The sequence below is a fragment of the Sciurus carolinensis genome, chromosome 4 (genome assembly GCF_902686445.1).
Source record: "Sciurus carolinensis chromosome 4, mSciCar1.2, whole genome shotgun sequence".
In the NCBI taxonomy this organism is placed as follows: domain Eukaryota; kingdom Metazoa; phylum Chordata; class Mammalia; order Rodentia; family Sciuridae; genus Sciurus; species Sciurus carolinensis.
In genome coordinates this window covers 53,652,112-53,669,647 of record NC_062216.1, presented here as the reverse complement: position 1 = coordinate 53,669,647, position 17,536 = coordinate 53,652,112, and the positions used below count along the sequence as shown (strand labels likewise).

Sequence of the window (17,536 nt, the reverse complement as noted above, 5' to 3'; positions counted from 1 at the left end):
CAAAGCTATTAATAACATGCTATACATAAATTCCAACTTGAGAAAGAAGAAAAATGTAATAATAAAAACAGGATCACCAAAAATGCAAGCAAGCAAAGAAAGTAAAAACATATACAGACAAGGTTAGAAAACAGAAAATAGAAGTCAATTAAATCAAAGTTTCTCAGTAATTATATTAAATATAATAGGTTGTCCGATTGGACAGATAAAAACCACTAAACCCAAGGAGACATACTTTATATATAAGAACATACAGTTGAAGGTAAACAGGAAAGATAAATTATTCAAACATATACCAAAAGTAAATAGTTATAGCTATATGAGTATCAGATGAAAGAATAAAAACAAATGTATTCAGACATCAGATAAAGGAAGTAAGATGTATTTCAGAGATGAAGAGGGTTATTTCATACTGTTAAAAGCAATGATAAAACATACAACATCCTTTACTGTAAATCTGCATAGTCAACTGAATGCTTTTGTTGATTTTTCAAAACCTTTGTATTTGTTTTAAGATACAATATGATTTGGGTGCTCAACGATGATTTCATAAATGGAGTCACATTCCAATTTGCCCTTTTTTGGGTAAATTCATTATTTTTATATTTGGCATATTGATCACTGATGAATTATATTTATTAAGCTTACCCTTCCAGCATCGGCCTTCAGACAATAAATAAATCCATAAATTAGGCCCTGATTTATAGCATTTGCAAAATGCTTTCCTATAAATGCTCAACTGTTGTTGATTTCAGCTGACAACTGCAATATTATTGAGTTCAGAGTTGGAAAGATATGAGCAGCAGCAAGAAATTATATAGTATTTCCACCAAAAATAGATAATAAGAATAATCCCAAGAGCATAGTTCAAAGTGAAATGTAGGAAAATAATTAAGACATGATAAATTTCAATATTTCCTACATTGTTTTTAATACAATTTATTTAATTTTAAGTTAATGTGATTCATTTTTAAATAATGGATTTGTTAGAAACCAGCTCAAAACAATTCCTGAAAATTTAAGACGCTGCAAAGCCATAACAGATTGAGTTCGCCACAACAGATTGAGTTCTTCACACCAGAACACATAATCATTCTGTATTTAAATGCACTGAAATATAGTTTCAAAATATTTTAAAGCAAAACTTTGTTAGGAGAAAAATAGAAAATGTTCAAATAGGATTTATAAGTAATAGAAAAAGCAAATGAACATGTCATCAAAGACATACAGTGTTTGAGCAACATAATAATGACCTAATTATAATGTTCAGAATATTTTCCTAGCAGCTGCTCAGTACACATCATTTCAAAATATATTTTGTTTTAACTCTCTCTCTCTCTCTCTCTTTCTCTCTTTATTTTATTTTTCTGTATTGGGGGTTGAATATGGAGGTACATTACCACTAAGCTACACCCCAGTCTTTTCTTTTTTTTTTTTTTTTTTTCTCTTTTTGTGATAGGCTCTCACTAAGTTGCTTGGAGCCTGGTTAAGCTGCTGAGGCTGGCCTTAACCATGCAATCCTCCTGCCTCAGCCTTGCCATTACAGGCATGTGTCACCGCATTGGGCTTACACATTAAACAGAATTTTAAAAATTTTATTGTTAGTCTTGAAAAATTTCAAAGGATTAAAATTACACAGTAAGAGATTGAGTGTATACTGGTATTATTTTCTTGAAAAGGTTATGGCAATAATAAATACATTAAATATTTCAGTATTTTGTTCCAATTACAGCCAGCTTGCCCTTGGTCTTTAGCCATGTCAAGCCTTTGGAGAACATAATCAGGTCAAAATTTATTGTATATATTTTACTTCAATGGAAATTTACACATTTAAACGTCTGCTTTAGAAAAGGGAAAAACAGTAGAAAACCCAGTAAAGTAAATGTTCATTTGAAGTGTTAGAAAAGGTCAACAATAAAGAACAAAAATTGACTCATACAACCATTTTGAAATGGAGGGCCTGAAGAGAAAATCTGGTTCCTTCGAACTGAAGCCAAATAAGACAGCTAGAGAGAATATGATGAGACATTTTATATTAATAAATATGAATATTTAACGAGAATTGAAAATAGGCTAGAATGGTAACACAAATTTTGACCCCACTGAGAAACAGCAAATCTGAATGGTCTTATAACCATTAAAATAGTTGTATCCATATTTTAAATACTTTAAATTCATATTTTAAATACACTAGATGACCTCTCAGGTAAATTCATTTTATGAAGTCAGTGTAAACTTGATACAAAAAAAAAAAAAAAAAAACCTAGTGAAGTTCATTGTAAGAAAAAAAATTAGAAGCCTGGTTCACTCATGAACCTAGGTGTATAAATCCAAAATGCATATTTACAAGATAAATACAGGCTTATTTCAAGAATGTAAGTGTGACTTAATATTTAGCAATAAATCAGTCTTATTTACTACAGTAAAAGAAATAAACTGGGTGTAGAGGCACATGTCTGTAATCCCAGCAGCTTGGGAGGCTGGGGCAGGAGGATTGCAAGTTCAAAGCCAGCCTCAGCAACTTAGCAAGACCCTGTTCCAAAATAAGAAATAAAAAGGGATGGATGTGGCTCAGAAATTAAGCATCCCTGGGTTCCATCTCCAGTACCAAAAGAAAAAAAAAAAAAAAAGAAAAAGAAAAGGTCATATGACAGATCCTGTATAAAAAAATTGAATAACCATTCATATGCCTTCTAGGGAGTGCTGATCAATAGAACTTTATGTATCAATGGAAATGTTCTTTATGCTGTTCAGTATCCAATATAAGTTGTCGAATACTAGCCACCTATGGTTATTGAAAACTTAAAATGGCCTTAGTATTTTTTATTTTATTAGGAATTTATTTTACTAACGAAAGCTATTTTAGACTTATTTAAACATAACATTCTTTTAATATAATATTTGCATACACAAAAGGAAATTATAAGCACAGTAATTGGTTGTGTATTCCTAAAACATCCTCATCACTAGTCTGAATCCTCTGAATACTGTTTTAATTTTAGATTTAAAAAGTTGTAGATTCACATGGAGTTGTAAGAAATAATACAAATATCCCTTGCAAACTTTATCCAGTTTCCCTTATCTTAATATTTTATAAAACTACAGCATATAATCACCAGGAAATAAATACAGATAGAATTCATCCATTTTATTTAGATTCCCCAGTTTTTTACTCTGTGGTAAATCACCCTTGGGTTAAAACTCTAGTACAAAAAATAAAATAAAATAAATGTAAGAATATATTCATATTTAAAGAAAATGGTAGTTAATTAGGTACCTTATAATGTTCCTCTAAGTTTTGACTTCATAGTGGTATTTTTCAAATTATATTTAATGTAGAGGAACAACACATTTACAAAATTCTAAATGAAATGTTGATTTCTGTAAATATGTAATACAAATGTGAGAAAATAGTTTGTAAAATTTTGTGTTGTAGTTTTATGTGCTGTTACTCAATTATATATGCTTCATAACATCTAACATTTCTTTACAGAATTGTACACATAAAGCGTGTTGTGATCCTACGGCATGTATATTAAAAGGTAACTCAGAATGTGGCTCTGGAGAGTGCTGTTCACAAGCGTGCAAAGTAAGTGGCAATTTGTAGTTGATAAAAATTCAATGTTCTTTACTTGAGGTATGTATGTTTTAAGGAGATGGAAAACATATCAGTACCACATTTAGCCTTTTTCTATATTATATTCAAGCACAACTGGACCGAATTACATACACTTTATTCCATTTAGCAATCTATCCTTTCCAGTATCGTCATAATACCTGATGTTTCTACTTTCAGGTTAATTCTTTTTTTTTTGTTCATTCTTTTTAAGTTTCCACATATGAGAGAAAATTTGCAATACTTGTCTTTCTGTGTCTCCTTTTTTTTGCTTAATATTTTGTTCTCCAGCTACAAACATTTTATTGCAAATCATAGAATTTCATTTTTGTCTGTGGATGAATAATACTCCATTGTCCATACTTGTTATGTTTCCTTATATTCATATGTTGACAAGCCCCTAGCCTGAATCTATAATTTGGCTGCTATGAATAGCACTATAATAAAGGTAGGTATGTAGGTTTATCTTTTGTATGTTGTCTTCATTTCCTTTGGATAGCATAGTTGAGTCATAAGGAGAGGTCAGGCTCATTAGAAAAGTAGATAGGCAAATGAGAATTAGGATTGAATCAAACATTAGAAATAAATCGATATGACCACTCTATCATAACACTGAAAGTAAATGGTCTCAATTCTCCAATTAAAAGACATACACTATCACTTTGATGTTTACAGAATTTCCTCAGAATATGTTCATCTGAGACTGTGTTTATACACTAATAATAATAAATGTGCCCCAGTATTTCTCAAGGATACTGTCTCTACAAATGTAACTTAGGTCGAAGAAAAGCATATTGTAAACAGTTGTTATCCCATAAAATAAAAAGGCCTGTTTTAACCTAAAGAGTTGTATTTTTCCATTAAAAGTGAAATGCCATTAAAAGTTAAAAAAAAAAGACATACACTAAAAGATTGGGTTAAAAAGCAAAATTCAACTATATGCTCTCTGCCTCATAGCTAAAGACATTCACAGGCTAAAAGGTTAAAAAATGGAAAATGATATTCCATGTAAATAGAACTTGGATGAAAATAGGTGTATCCATGTCCAAAAAGTAAGCTTCAAGCCAGAATTTGTTAGAAGAGACAAAGAAGATCACTACATATTGATGAAAATCCAACAAGAAGGTACAATGATAACAAGTTTTTATGCCACAAACATTGGTGAAACCTAATTACGTAAAATAAACACTATCAGACATAAAGCCTCAGCTTGATCCTAATAAACTAATTCTGGGTGATTTCAATACTTCTATTACTAATAGGTCAATCAGGCATAACAAATACTACAGAATTAAAACATAGGATAGATCAAATGAATTTAACAGACATCTACAAAATATTTAATCCAACAGTGGAATATATTTTCTTTTCAGCTTCCCACAGAACTTTGTCAAAAATAGATCATATTTTAGGCCAGAAAGCAAGTTTTAGCAAATATAAGAATGTTGAAATGATTCCTTGAATCTTATTAGATCATGACGTAATGAAATTAGAAATCAATAGCAAGGCTACCCACAGAAACTACACAAATGCATAGAATACATTTTTAAGAGGTGAATGTGTCATCACAGAGATTAGAGGAGATGTTTAAAAATTCTTTGAATTAAATGAGATTAGAAATGCACAACAAGTGATAGAAATAAAAAGGAATTCAAATCATTCCTGTTTTGCAGATGATGTGGTTCTACATCTAGGAGATCCTAAAGGTCCTCCAGAAGAATTTTAGAGCAGAAAAACAAATTCAGTAAAGTAGTAGGATACAAAATAGGATTCAAAAATCAACAAATTTTCTACATACCAATAATGAATCTGTGAGAAAGAAGCCAGGAAAATGATCCCATTCACAATAGGTTCAAGAAAAATGACAAAAATAGGAATAAACGTAATGAAAGAAATAAAGGCATCTACAAGGAAAATTACACAATGATAAAAATGAAATAGATGGAGATACTAGAAGAGGAAAAGAGCTTCCATGTTCACAGATAGGCAGAATTAATATCTTTAATATGGCAATTTTACTAAAAGTGATCTACAGATTCAATGTGATTTCTATTAATATACCAATGGCATTCTTCACAAAACTAGAAAAAATAGACTAAAATTAATATGGAAGAAAAAAAGACTCAGAATAACTACAGTGATTCTAAGCATGAAGAGTTATGCTGGAGGAATCACAATACCGTTTTCAAATTACACTAGAGAGCTATAGTAACAAATATCATATGGAACTGGCATAAAAACAGACATGTAGAATATATAGAGACAAATATACACAGATACAATCATCTTATCCTTGATAAATGTGCCAATGAAGGGGTGTAGTAACTAATACAGACATTTCTCTAAAGAAGCGCTGATGGCCAAGTTTGTGAAAAAAATGTCAACATCTTTAGAGATCAGGAAAATGCTAATCATAACTACACTGAGATTTCATGTCACCCTGGTTAAAGAGGTAATCATCAAGAATACAAGTCATAATTAATTCTGGTGAGGATGTAGGGGGAAAGGAGCTCTTGTACACTGCTGGTGGGAACCTAAATTAGTACAGAGCTATGATTGGGATATGTGGTGTCTCTAAAAGCTCATGTGTGAGACCCCATAAGAATGTTTTAGAGGAGAAAAGATTAGGTTACGAAAGTCTTAACCCAATCAGTGCAATTATTCATGATTGATTAGCTGGTAGTTTTAGTTGGGCTTTTTCCCTGCTATAATTAAAATACTTGATAAGAACAATTTCAATGAGGAAAAGTGTATTAGGAGTTCATGTGTTTTCAGTCCACAGACATCTGGCTCCATTCCCCAGGGGTTTCCAGGTGAGGCTGAACATCATGAGTGAAAAGTGTGGCTGGAGAGAAACTGCTTATAGTAGACAGAAAGCAGATACAAAAAGATTCCCCAAAGACACACCCCTCCTCCTGCACACCCTACTCAGTGTTAGTTACCACTTAGTTAATTTCATCAGGGGATTAATTCACTGACTGCGTTAAGACTCTCATAACCCAATCATTTCTCCTCTAAACCTTCCTGCCCTGTCTCACACTTGAACTTCTGGCGGACACCTCAGATCTAAACCATAACATTCTGCCCCAGGCCCCCAAAAGCTTATGACCATCTCACAAAGCAGTTCAAGATTGCCCCAAAATTCAAGTCCCAATTTCCTCTGAGACTTAGGACAAGTTCCATCGTGAAATCCTGTAAAATCAGAAGTGATATAAAGGTATAAACATTTCCATTCACGAAAATAGGGACATAGAAAGAAGGGATAGGACCAAAGCAGGACTGAAATCCAGCTGTACAAATAAGTCCTGAAGCTCCACATCTGGCACCTGGGGCACATTACATGGTGATGTTCTCTCCAAAAGGCTTGTGTATCTGGGTGGCAACTTTCAGCAGGTAGGTTGTAACTAGAGGAAGTAGGTCACTAAGGTTTAGATTTGGGGGTTCATATTTTGTCCCTGGTGAGCAGAACTCTCTGTTTGTCAGGTCCTAAGCTGCTTTCCTCTGCCATGCCCCTCAACCATGATGTTCTGCTTCACCTTGAGCCTATGGAGTTGGCCAATCATGTACTGAAAACCCTGAACCACAAGCCAAAATAAAACTTTTCCCTCTTTTTTTTTGTTTTTGTCAGGCATATTGATCATAGCCTTGCAAAAACTGACTAAAACATGTAGTCAGAATGAAAATCAGTTTGGAATTTCCTCAAAATATTGGAGTTGGAACCACTCAATGATCCAGTTATATCATTCCATGGTATTTATTCAAAAGAATTGAAGTCAGTATACTATAGTGATACACACATACCTTATAGAAATACATGCCTACACATGTTTATAGCAGCACAATTCATAATTGCTAAATTATGGAACCAGCCTAGGTGTCCATCAATAGATGAATGGATAATGAATTATGATATATGTTAACTAATGGAGTTTTATTCAACAATAAGGAAGAATGAAATTATGTCATCAGTAGAAAAATGGAACTGAAGAACATCATATCAAGTGAAATAAGGCATATGTTTTCTCTTATATGTGGAAGCTAGAAAAAAAAAGAAATCTCATGAAAATAAATGGTAGATAAAGTAATCAGGGTGAGGGATAAAAGAAGGGAAAAGGAAGGTACTGGGGAATGAAACAGATTAAATTATGTTAGAAGTACATGTATGAATATGCCACAATTAATTTTTTAAAATCTGTTTTTTTTTCCATTTCACATTTAATAGTTTCTATTGTTCTGTTTTTAAGTTCACTTGAATTTGAACTTGAAAACACAGCAATAGAAATGTATTTCTCTCCCAATAGCTAATCTGCTCTTAATCCTAATCAATGTATTTTCATTTCAGAAATTAAAATTTTCACTTCTAAAAGTTCAATTTGGGCCTTTATAGACTTCTTTAAAATTTTAACTCATTTTATTACTTTCCCTTCTCAAAGTTTCCCTCGATTTAAATATGTACTCATTCTGAGTACATTCACTCCTACTTTTCTTCACTAAACATAGTATAATTTTAGTTCTTCACATTAGATATAACTTAAACAAATTAGTTTTTTATTTATCTATCATATGCAAGTACTATAGTGATTACCAGTTTCCACCAAAGTGAAATTACTTTTGACTGAATAAAGTACATTTCACACCTGCCCAGGGATACATTTACAAAACTCTGGAGACTTGGGTAGTAGACACATTTCACATTAGTCCCTAGATCCAGTTGTGGAGAGTTACCTAGTTCAAATGATGATTTTTTTTTTTTGATAGATAATGGCAGTTTCTTTACTATGCAACCAAGTTTAGTGAGAAGAAGCAGTCAGAGGTTATGAACCTTACTCATGTCCTGGTCCAGTTGTGGAAAGACATAAAACTTTGACCATGAATTAGACAAAACATGTACAAACGGAGTCTTGTAAGAATAAAAAAGCTTTACAACCCCCGCCCCAAATCAGAAGGAAAAATCTCATAAACAAAAAGAGATATATTTAAGCTTTCCAGCAACCAGAAATTAATCAAGAGTGTCAGGAAGAAATCGTTCAAGCATAAGATGAAACCCAAGAGGAGCAACATAATTAAATTCATTTAATTTAATCTCTATTACTGTGAAATATAACTTTTCAAAAGTCTAAATGCATGACTCTCCTACAAGTAAAAAATAAAAACATGTTTTTTTTTCCTTTACCCATTCATGGTAGAGATAGTAAGGAAATTTAAGCTTCATTCAGAGAGCATTTGAGAAACTGAGTATTCCTAGGTATTAAAAATATGTTAGAATAAAGCTAAAATTCCCATTAATTTGTAAAAGGAAGCAAATTCTGAGAAAATAGTATTGATAACTTTCTTATTATACTCTTATTTATTTAACTTTTCATTGGTTTTGAGTTGAATGTTAATTTGTAAGTTTGGGTGACACAATAGATGCTGTGTTTTGTGTTCTTGTCTATCACTTGAAGAATTTGAGTGATGTTTGCCACAGGTAGCAAATAATTGTCAATACTCAAGAAAAATTACCTAGAAACCTATTTTGGGGACAGGAATGTCCATATCAGCTGGCCTCTGGGACCTTTGAAAACTAGAAAATATTTAACTTTCTTGAATAGGATAATGATGAGGAATTGGTGCTTTCATTGATGAGAGGACTGTTTGCAGAGTTGATGGTTAAATGTCCCTTTCAAAATGAAGCATGCAGAAGGCAACCCTGAAATATATCAGCTAAATCATAAACACTGAATACTAATTGGAGAAGTTATTTTCTAAGATCTTTACAACGTGAAATGTGACATAAACTTTGTCATGTGTATCCTCAATTATCTTACTTTAAAATTGATATTTTTTCACAATATTTATGATGTATGCTATCATTTCATAATGTTGCTAATTTCTAAGATTGATAATATATATACACCAGAAGCTGCCCATAGCCATAATGGGTTACAAGAAATTTTTATATTAAATTTTTAGCTCCTCTTTCTGTTTTAGCAGCCTGTTCACCTTTGAGTTTCTAATACCTCTTACAAGCATTATCGACTGTTTATATGCATAAGAAATTCATTAATATCTATGTGATGCTTTAGTAGATTTCAAGAGATTTTCTTTTTCTTTTCTTTTTATTTGTGGGGGAGAGTGGTTCCAGTGATTGAACCCAGGTGTACTTAATTACTTTGCCACATACCCAGCCCTTTTATTTAATTAATTAATTTTTAAAAAAATGTTGAGACAGGGACTCACTAAGTTGATTAGGACCTGTCTAAATTGCTGAGGGCTGGCTTTAAACTTGCAATCTTCCTGCCTTAGCTTCCTAAGCCACTGGGATTAGTGGCATGCAACCACCACACCAAGCCTGAGATTTCCTTTTTTTAAAATTGCTGTTGGCAATTCAGGAAAATAATTGGATGGGAATTTAGAACCTAAAGAGAGAGAAAATTAAACATCATTGATAAAATTCTTGTGTTTCTTTCCTCTCCTAGTTAAAACCAGCTAATATACTTGTAGGAAATCATTTGATAAAGACTGTGATTTCCAAGAATATTGCAATGGAAAGGAAGCATACTGTGTGGCTAACACTTTGCTCGCACTGGACAACCATGTGGTTCGGGTACAGGCTTCTGCTTTGAAGGATTTTGTCGGACTTTTGACCGACAGTGTAAAAATTAATCGGAGGCGGTAATGAACATAATTTTCTTCTTAGTTCCTTGAATCTGAGTTACTCTAAAGTCTATTACTCAATTTTATACTACAAAATGTTAACATAATTTGTTAATGACTAAAGTCTTGCCTAGTACATATTTATGTTAAAGGAAATCATATTTTCTTGAATCTGAAAAAGAAAAATCAATTTATGTGGACTTCCTATTTGTTAAAGGAAGAAATCTCAGTGGAAATGAGATCTGTTCATAATACTGTATAGAATTTGTGGTGGTAGGGTTTGGTTTAGACTTAAAGGAAATAAGGATTTTAGTAAAGGGTACTCACAGATTAGATGGATTTCCAGGTGCTTGCTGATGAGTGAGGATTTCAGTTCACAACCAGTTCAGGTTCAGTTTGATAGGTTCCTTTAAAGTGTGGATCATTTGCTTCATGGAAATATACAATTTCCTATATACATTTAGTTTTTATTCTCCAAAAGAGTGAACAGTTTCATTCTCAGTCCTCTTTCAGGTATTTTAAAATTCAAGTCCTAGGAAAGACCTTTAGGTATTGTCCAGATTGACAGGACTGCCAAGAATTTAACAAGGAGGTGAGATGAAGGTTTTGGTATTTATTATAACTTAAAAATAAATTCTGCTTTTCTATCAGAATTTTTAGCTGCAGCATCTGGTAATACAGTGACTATGGGGTAGTATTTAAAACATAATTGTGATACACACAAATGACCAGTAAACTTGGGGGAAATGAAAAAGTGCTCCTGATCTATGGTCTAAATGATTTTCCAGATAAAACCAGAACTGAGTGTTGGACAGACAGTGATTCTCAGTCATTACCCCTGTATTTCTTATCTCATTTACTTTTTCTTTAGAATTAGCTAGCAGTGGTGTTGAGTGATTTTAAAGCCTTTAATGAGAGTAGCAATAGTCTTTGCCTCAATAGTACAGATTCTTCTTAAAGGGAAGCATGACAGCTAAAGAATCTTGGTTCAGAATAATATCTGTCCAATCCTAGTGACCACAATGTGTTCATTCATCTCAGACACGGTAAGTCTGCCCCTATCTGTTTTTGTACTTATATTTTGGAAACACTCCTTGCTTTGCAAGTTGCCTGGGGGTTTCCCTAAGTTGCTGAGGTTGGCCTTGAACTTGCAATTCTCCTGCCTTAGCCTCCAGTGTCACTTGGATTACAGGCACCTGAGTCGGAAGTATTTTTTATTTGACCAGTAAAGGAAATAGCTCATGGGACATTAAGTCTTTCAAAAATGTTTTTGCTTGCAATATCTGTAGACAAATGCAGAAAAATGACAAGCAATTTATTCCTAAAATACCTTGATTGTTAGAGAATAAACATTCTTTGATCCAGTGTCTATGCTTGGGGTCAGTTGTCATCAAAGGTAACCCAAGTTAGTGTTCCTAATTTGCTAACTTTCCAAGTTTCTTTAAAAATGTTTACTCACAATATTGGAATCTCCCAGATTTGTGAATTTTCATCCCAATTTATTCTTTCTTACAATTTCCTATTTTCAGAAATCTTATATTCGGGATATTATAAAAAAGAGAGGACAGTACTCCTTTCATTTTAGTTTTCTACCTAGGGGTCTTCAAGAATTTTTCTAAATCTAAGGAATTAATAGATTAACTATTAAAGTTCAACTGCCCTGGGCAGTAAATAATAAAGTAATAATGATAATGGTGATGATGATGATGATGATAAAACAATAAAATTCAGGGGCTGGAGTTGTGGCTCAGTGGTGGAGAGCTTGCTCCACTGGGTTTGATCCTCAGCACCATATACAAATAAATAAATAAAATAAAGGTATTATGTCCATCTAAAAAACTAAAAAAATTTTTTTTACATTCATAATTCAAGAGCAAACTTTTTATGTCTCTGTGTCTTTGGAATATACTTTTTTATGGCTCTCATCTCAGTTCTAGACCATGGCTTAAATTAAATTTCTATTAGTTCCCATATATACTAACAATATTAGATAAATATTATATTGTTGAATTGGTAGTTCCTCTGGGAGACCCTGAGATGACATTAACTTGAATATGATTAGGGAAGAACGGGGAGGGGACAGAAGTACTGAAGGTGGTGTGAATACCAATGAAGAATGGGAGTGGCACAAGAGGACAAATTTCATAGTGATTTCTTCTGATTTTAGCACATAATTTCGAGTGATGCAATTTTGGGGAGATAATTTCGCTCTAACTTAGGATAACAGTGTTAAAGATTGTAGCTTTCCTTCCTTGTGTTCTCAAGCTCTTTTAGAAACATTAATTACTTTTGGCTGTGTCAAAAGTTCTCTATGATGGCAATTGCCCTTCTACTTCCTGAAATAACCCAGGTTAATGAGGTAAGCTAGGAATTAGGATTAAAGTGATAGTGTACAGCAGAATTTTGTCAGGTATTGTATTTTAGATGTACAAAGACTGATTTTTAACACAGAGTGTCTTCAGAAAGGGTCCCTAAGTTTTGTGAAATGGCATCTCAGTCTTTTGATTATTTCTCTCAGCACATACAGTTACTATCCCGGAAGCAATTAGCCTCAGACTATGGAAACATGATAGGGAGGTTTTCTATGATAAAGTGTTATTAGTAAAAAACAAACAAACAAAAAAAAACCAAACAGACAAAAGACTCTTCTTCTGAGGACTTTTTAGGGGAACTCAGGGCAAAGCCTGTTGCTCTTGTGGGGGAACACCATTCTAATGGGAGCGCCTTTATACATTTTTTCTCAAGATTGTTCAGAGACGATTTATAGTATCTATGTTACTACTTGAATTTTTTTTTTTTTTGTAGTGGGGAGTAACAGGGATTGAACTCAGGAGCAGTCAGCCACTGGGGCACATCCCCAGTCCTATTTTGTATTTTATTTAGAGACAGGGTCTCACTGAGTTGCTTAGCACCTCACTTTTGCTGAGGTTGGCTTTGAACTTGAGATCATCCTGTCTCTCAGTCTCCTGAACTGCTGTGATTACAGGTGAGTGACACCACTCCCAGCTGCTTGAGACTTTTGAAGGTTTTATAAAAAACATTCAATACAGGGTCCAATGTTATAAACGATGAGGAAGGACATATAATTCCATAACTTGATTAATAAAAGTAACAGCATATAATTCTCCCTCCCTCTTTTCTTTTGGGTCAGCCTTTCAGATTACTACTAGACAGGTCTACTTCATGGGCCCTGAGCACATAGGGCCCAGGAACATGTAGTTCTGTTCCGGAGTATGACATTTTCAATACAGTAGGCAAGACTTTCCAAGGAATTTTCAGTCGAAGTAGGCAGTCATAATTCATTTTAATTTGGAAAACTGAATTCGTGGAGAATTCTTGCTCAGACATGGGGCAAACACCAAAAGATAAATTAGCTTCTCACTAAATAAACAATAAGAAACAGTGCCAGGCTGTCATATTTGAGCCTTAGTCAAAAGGAAAAATGTGCACTCACATATTTACTTATTAGAAAATCCTCCCATGTTTTGAACCCAGTAGAAAAAGGTGAAGAAAATTCTATAATATCAAAAACCACATGACTTCCCATAGGCTGCATGCTTAAAAAAGGGCCTATGACTTTGCTTATGACAACTAAAACTCTAACTTTGAAAGTATGCTTAATGAATGTAAAACTTTAGTATAATAAGAGTCTGACTGCTTAGTTCTTCTTTACAAAGAAAGTGAGGTACGGGGAGGTCGTACAACTTGCCCTGTACCACTACCTAGTGGAAAAATGACTCTGAACGTTCATTTCTGACCGTGGACAGTGATTTACCTGCTTACACTGTTGACTCCTTAGCTTGTGGTGACTGTTAGGGACCTATGTAGAACTTGTACCATGTCTTACCCTACCCTGACATCATTGAGAGCAACAGGAGACGTGTTCAGGAACCACTGATGACATGTAGATCTGCACTGGCTGTAATATCTATTTTATACCAGAGGATGTATTTATCAGTACCTCTGGCCCCAGCCAGTGCCTGTTTTAAAGCTCCATTAAGCATTTCAGTGATGGGTAGGAACTGGAGTATTTTTACATAGAAGCATTTTATGAAATTGTGTCAGCTCATTTTATCCTCTCCCAGATATCTAACTGCAGGAGAATACAACTATGCATACCCCTCCTCCCTCTTCCTCCCTCCACCCTTTCCTTCCCTCTTCTTCTCTTTCTCCTTCTCCATCTTTGTGTGTGTGTGTGTGTGTGTGCGCGCGTTACCAGGGATTGAACCTAGGGGTGCTTTACCATTGAGCCACATCCCCCCTTTTCTTTATATTGTATTTTGAGGCAGGGTCTTGCTAAGTTGCCACAGCTGGCTTGGAACCTGCGATCTTCCTGCCTCTGTCTCCCAAGTTGCTAGGATTACAAGTGTGCACCACCAAGCCAGGCTATGCTTCCTTTTGATTGTATCTCCTCTATACCTCAAATTTTAGACCCACCTTAAGGAATAGAAGCTTATGGTAGTCTTGATCACTGGGCTTGACCTCACCAAGTGTAGGACTCTGGATTTCCTCATCCATAATCGAAACACAAATATCTGCAAGCCTTTATCACAGACCTGCTCTGGGAATCAAGCATGGTGGAATAGTACTGTGAGTTATAAACATAAAGGAATTAAAACTTCCATAAAATAAATACATTTTGTTCAAGGATCCTTGAGCTACCAAAAGGCAAGGCAAGGGGGAAAAAAAGACCAAAAACAAAACAAACAAAAACCAAACCAAACCAAACCAAAACAAAACAAAACTAAACTAAACTAAACAAGCAAATAATACGACTTAGGCCTACTGGGTGAAAAATGCATCTTTTCCTCAGAATCTCTTCTAAGAGCATTCCCACAGTAGGTTATTGGAGTTCCTATTGTCATTGTCCTGACATTATCTGTCCCTTTACTGTGCTGCCTGGTAACTTCTGATGCAGCTATAGGCTTCAAGGGTCTGTCCTAAAATGTTCCAACCTCCAGTTACCCCTAAATTACCATGTCAGAGTGATGGGCAGTTTTTATAGATATTTGAATTTTTCACAATTTAAAAATTAGACATAATTAAATATACAAAAAGGCTGAAGTGGATAAACATTAATGTCCTTTCTAGTTTTAAAATTCAGTAACTTTTGTATGGTGAGGATACAAGGGAACAGGGATAGGGCTGTAGTATGGGATAAAGAGAGTTAAATCAAATGATCTTTGAATTGGTTATCAGTATTACACTCCAGATAGTATTTCTCTACTAATAAGGGTGAAGTCTATCTTTATATTAGGTAGGGAACTAAGACACAAAATAATCATTTTAGAAGAAAAAGGGCCATTGTTGCTTATTTTCCTAAAAATAAAGAATCTTCCTAATAATTTTGCTGTTTACTTTCTGTTTAATACAGAACGAAGTCTGTAAAATTAGGAGCCCCCCTTTTTAATCTAGTTCTACCATGATCAACTTTTTAATGTTGGGGAATCATACACCTCTTTCAGGATCATATAATGATTTCCAGACCAGCTGTATTATTTCTATTATATAATCTAAATTCTGTATTATAATTTACCTAAGTTGTTATTGTTGTTGTTTTTAGATTCTACAGGTGGTTCATTTACTTGTTTTGAGGAAATAAATTCCAGATGGGATAGATTTGGAAATTGTGGCAAAGAATATTGTCGTTTTAGGTATGTATTTACAAAATTACAATTCTACTTGGAATGTAGACGATAGGTTACTAAAATTCCAGAATCTAGTCTGTAAAAACCATAATGGCATATTTTTCCTGGGTTCTTTGAGCTGAACAATATTATTTACTGCCTATAATAACATGTGTTCAGATCTATAATATTAAAGTAATCATAAAAGAACCTCTATTAATGATTGTAAGGAGCTAGATATTGTTAGGCAGTTTATATATATAATATATATTTATGACATAAATCACAAATACATATCATAAATCATAAATATATATAGTATATATCATGTGTGCATTAAAATTATCCCATTTTGTATATGAAAAATTGATGAAATGATCATTTGTTCAAATTTAAGAAGTTAGTATAGGGCAGAAAAGGGCTGTCAGATTGTACAATCATTTTCACTTGCTAAATTGACTCATAAAACAAAAAGAGTCATATTTTAAGTCATTGGTAATTTTTAGAATAAAAATTTACTTAGAAAAAATGGTTAAAACGTAGGTTTCCATTAGTAAAACATTCTTTTTAACTTATCTGTATGCTAACTTAAATAGAGTAAGCTATATTTTCACATTTGGTAGAGAACTAAGACAGAAAATCAGCATTTAGAAGAAATAGGGAAGGCTGAAGTCACTTATTTTCCTAACAATAGAGAACATAGTTATTAACTTATTTTATCAGTTACCTAGGTTATTAATAATGATAAGATAATTTTTCCCCTTATGCTTCTAGTAATTTACTATGTGGAAAATTAGTTTGCTCATGGCCACATAAGGATTTAATAATACGTCCAAATTATCTGTGGTTTATGCACATGTACGAGAGGAAATATGTGTATCTACATATCTAACTGGTCGGTCGCCACCTCTGGACACAATGACAACTTACCAAACACATGAGCACAGAGATGAATCATTTGTAGAAGATGGCAGCATGTGTGGTCCTCGAATGGTAATTAGAACTACAAAACTTCAAGTTATTTAAAGTTACTTTTTATGTTATACTCATTTTGACAGTATACTAACCAATACATATTTTCCCAATTTTTATTGTGGTAAAATAACATAATAAAGACTCCCACCTTAAACATTTTGAAGTATATAATTTAGTGGTATTAAATAAATGCATAATGTTGAATAACCATGTGTCTCCATGACCCCTTTCCTCTTGTAAAACTGGAACTCTACACAGTTTCCCATTCACTCCCCCTACCTCCTAGGTCCTGGAAACCACAATTCTGGTTCTCTTTCTATGAATGTGACTCTACTAACATGGGTGGGATCCTTCAGTATTTGACTTTATGCAAACTGAAATAAACCAGAAAGACTGAAGAATTCCATGATAATGTTCTGCCTTATCTTGGGATAAGAACAATGGAAGTGTTGAAACTGAGTCCCAAACAAACTTCCCTTCCCATAAGCTACTTTTGTCAGGTATTTTGGTCACAGTGACAACACACCTTATACATAAATTTTCTTATTTATTGCTAATTTAATTACCCAATGTCATGTAGGATTGTTCTTATCTAAAACATTGTCTTTAAGTATATTTTTTCTAACTAGAACATAGGATATATGATACATTTGTAACAAAAACATAACATTCACCCCAGAAG

General features: G+C 33.5%; 1 protein-coding gene across 1 annotated transcript in view; it reads left to right on the top strand.

The window, feature by feature from the left end:
• The window catches only part of LOC124982705 (disintegrin and metalloproteinase domain-containing protein 5-like), an 80,851-nt gene that overhangs the window by 45,921 nt on the left and 17,394 nt on the right, over positions 1-17,536 (top strand). The window contains 7 exon segments of the mRNA XM_047549668.1: positions 3,494-3,589; positions 5,089-5,096; positions 10,100-10,170; positions 10,173-10,250; positions 15,816-15,906; positions 16,654-16,715; positions 16,718-16,872. Coding sequence (XP_047405624.1) covers positions 3,494-3,589; positions 5,089-5,096; positions 10,100-10,170; positions 10,173-10,250; positions 15,816-15,906; positions 16,654-16,715; positions 16,718-16,872 — 561 coding nt within the window.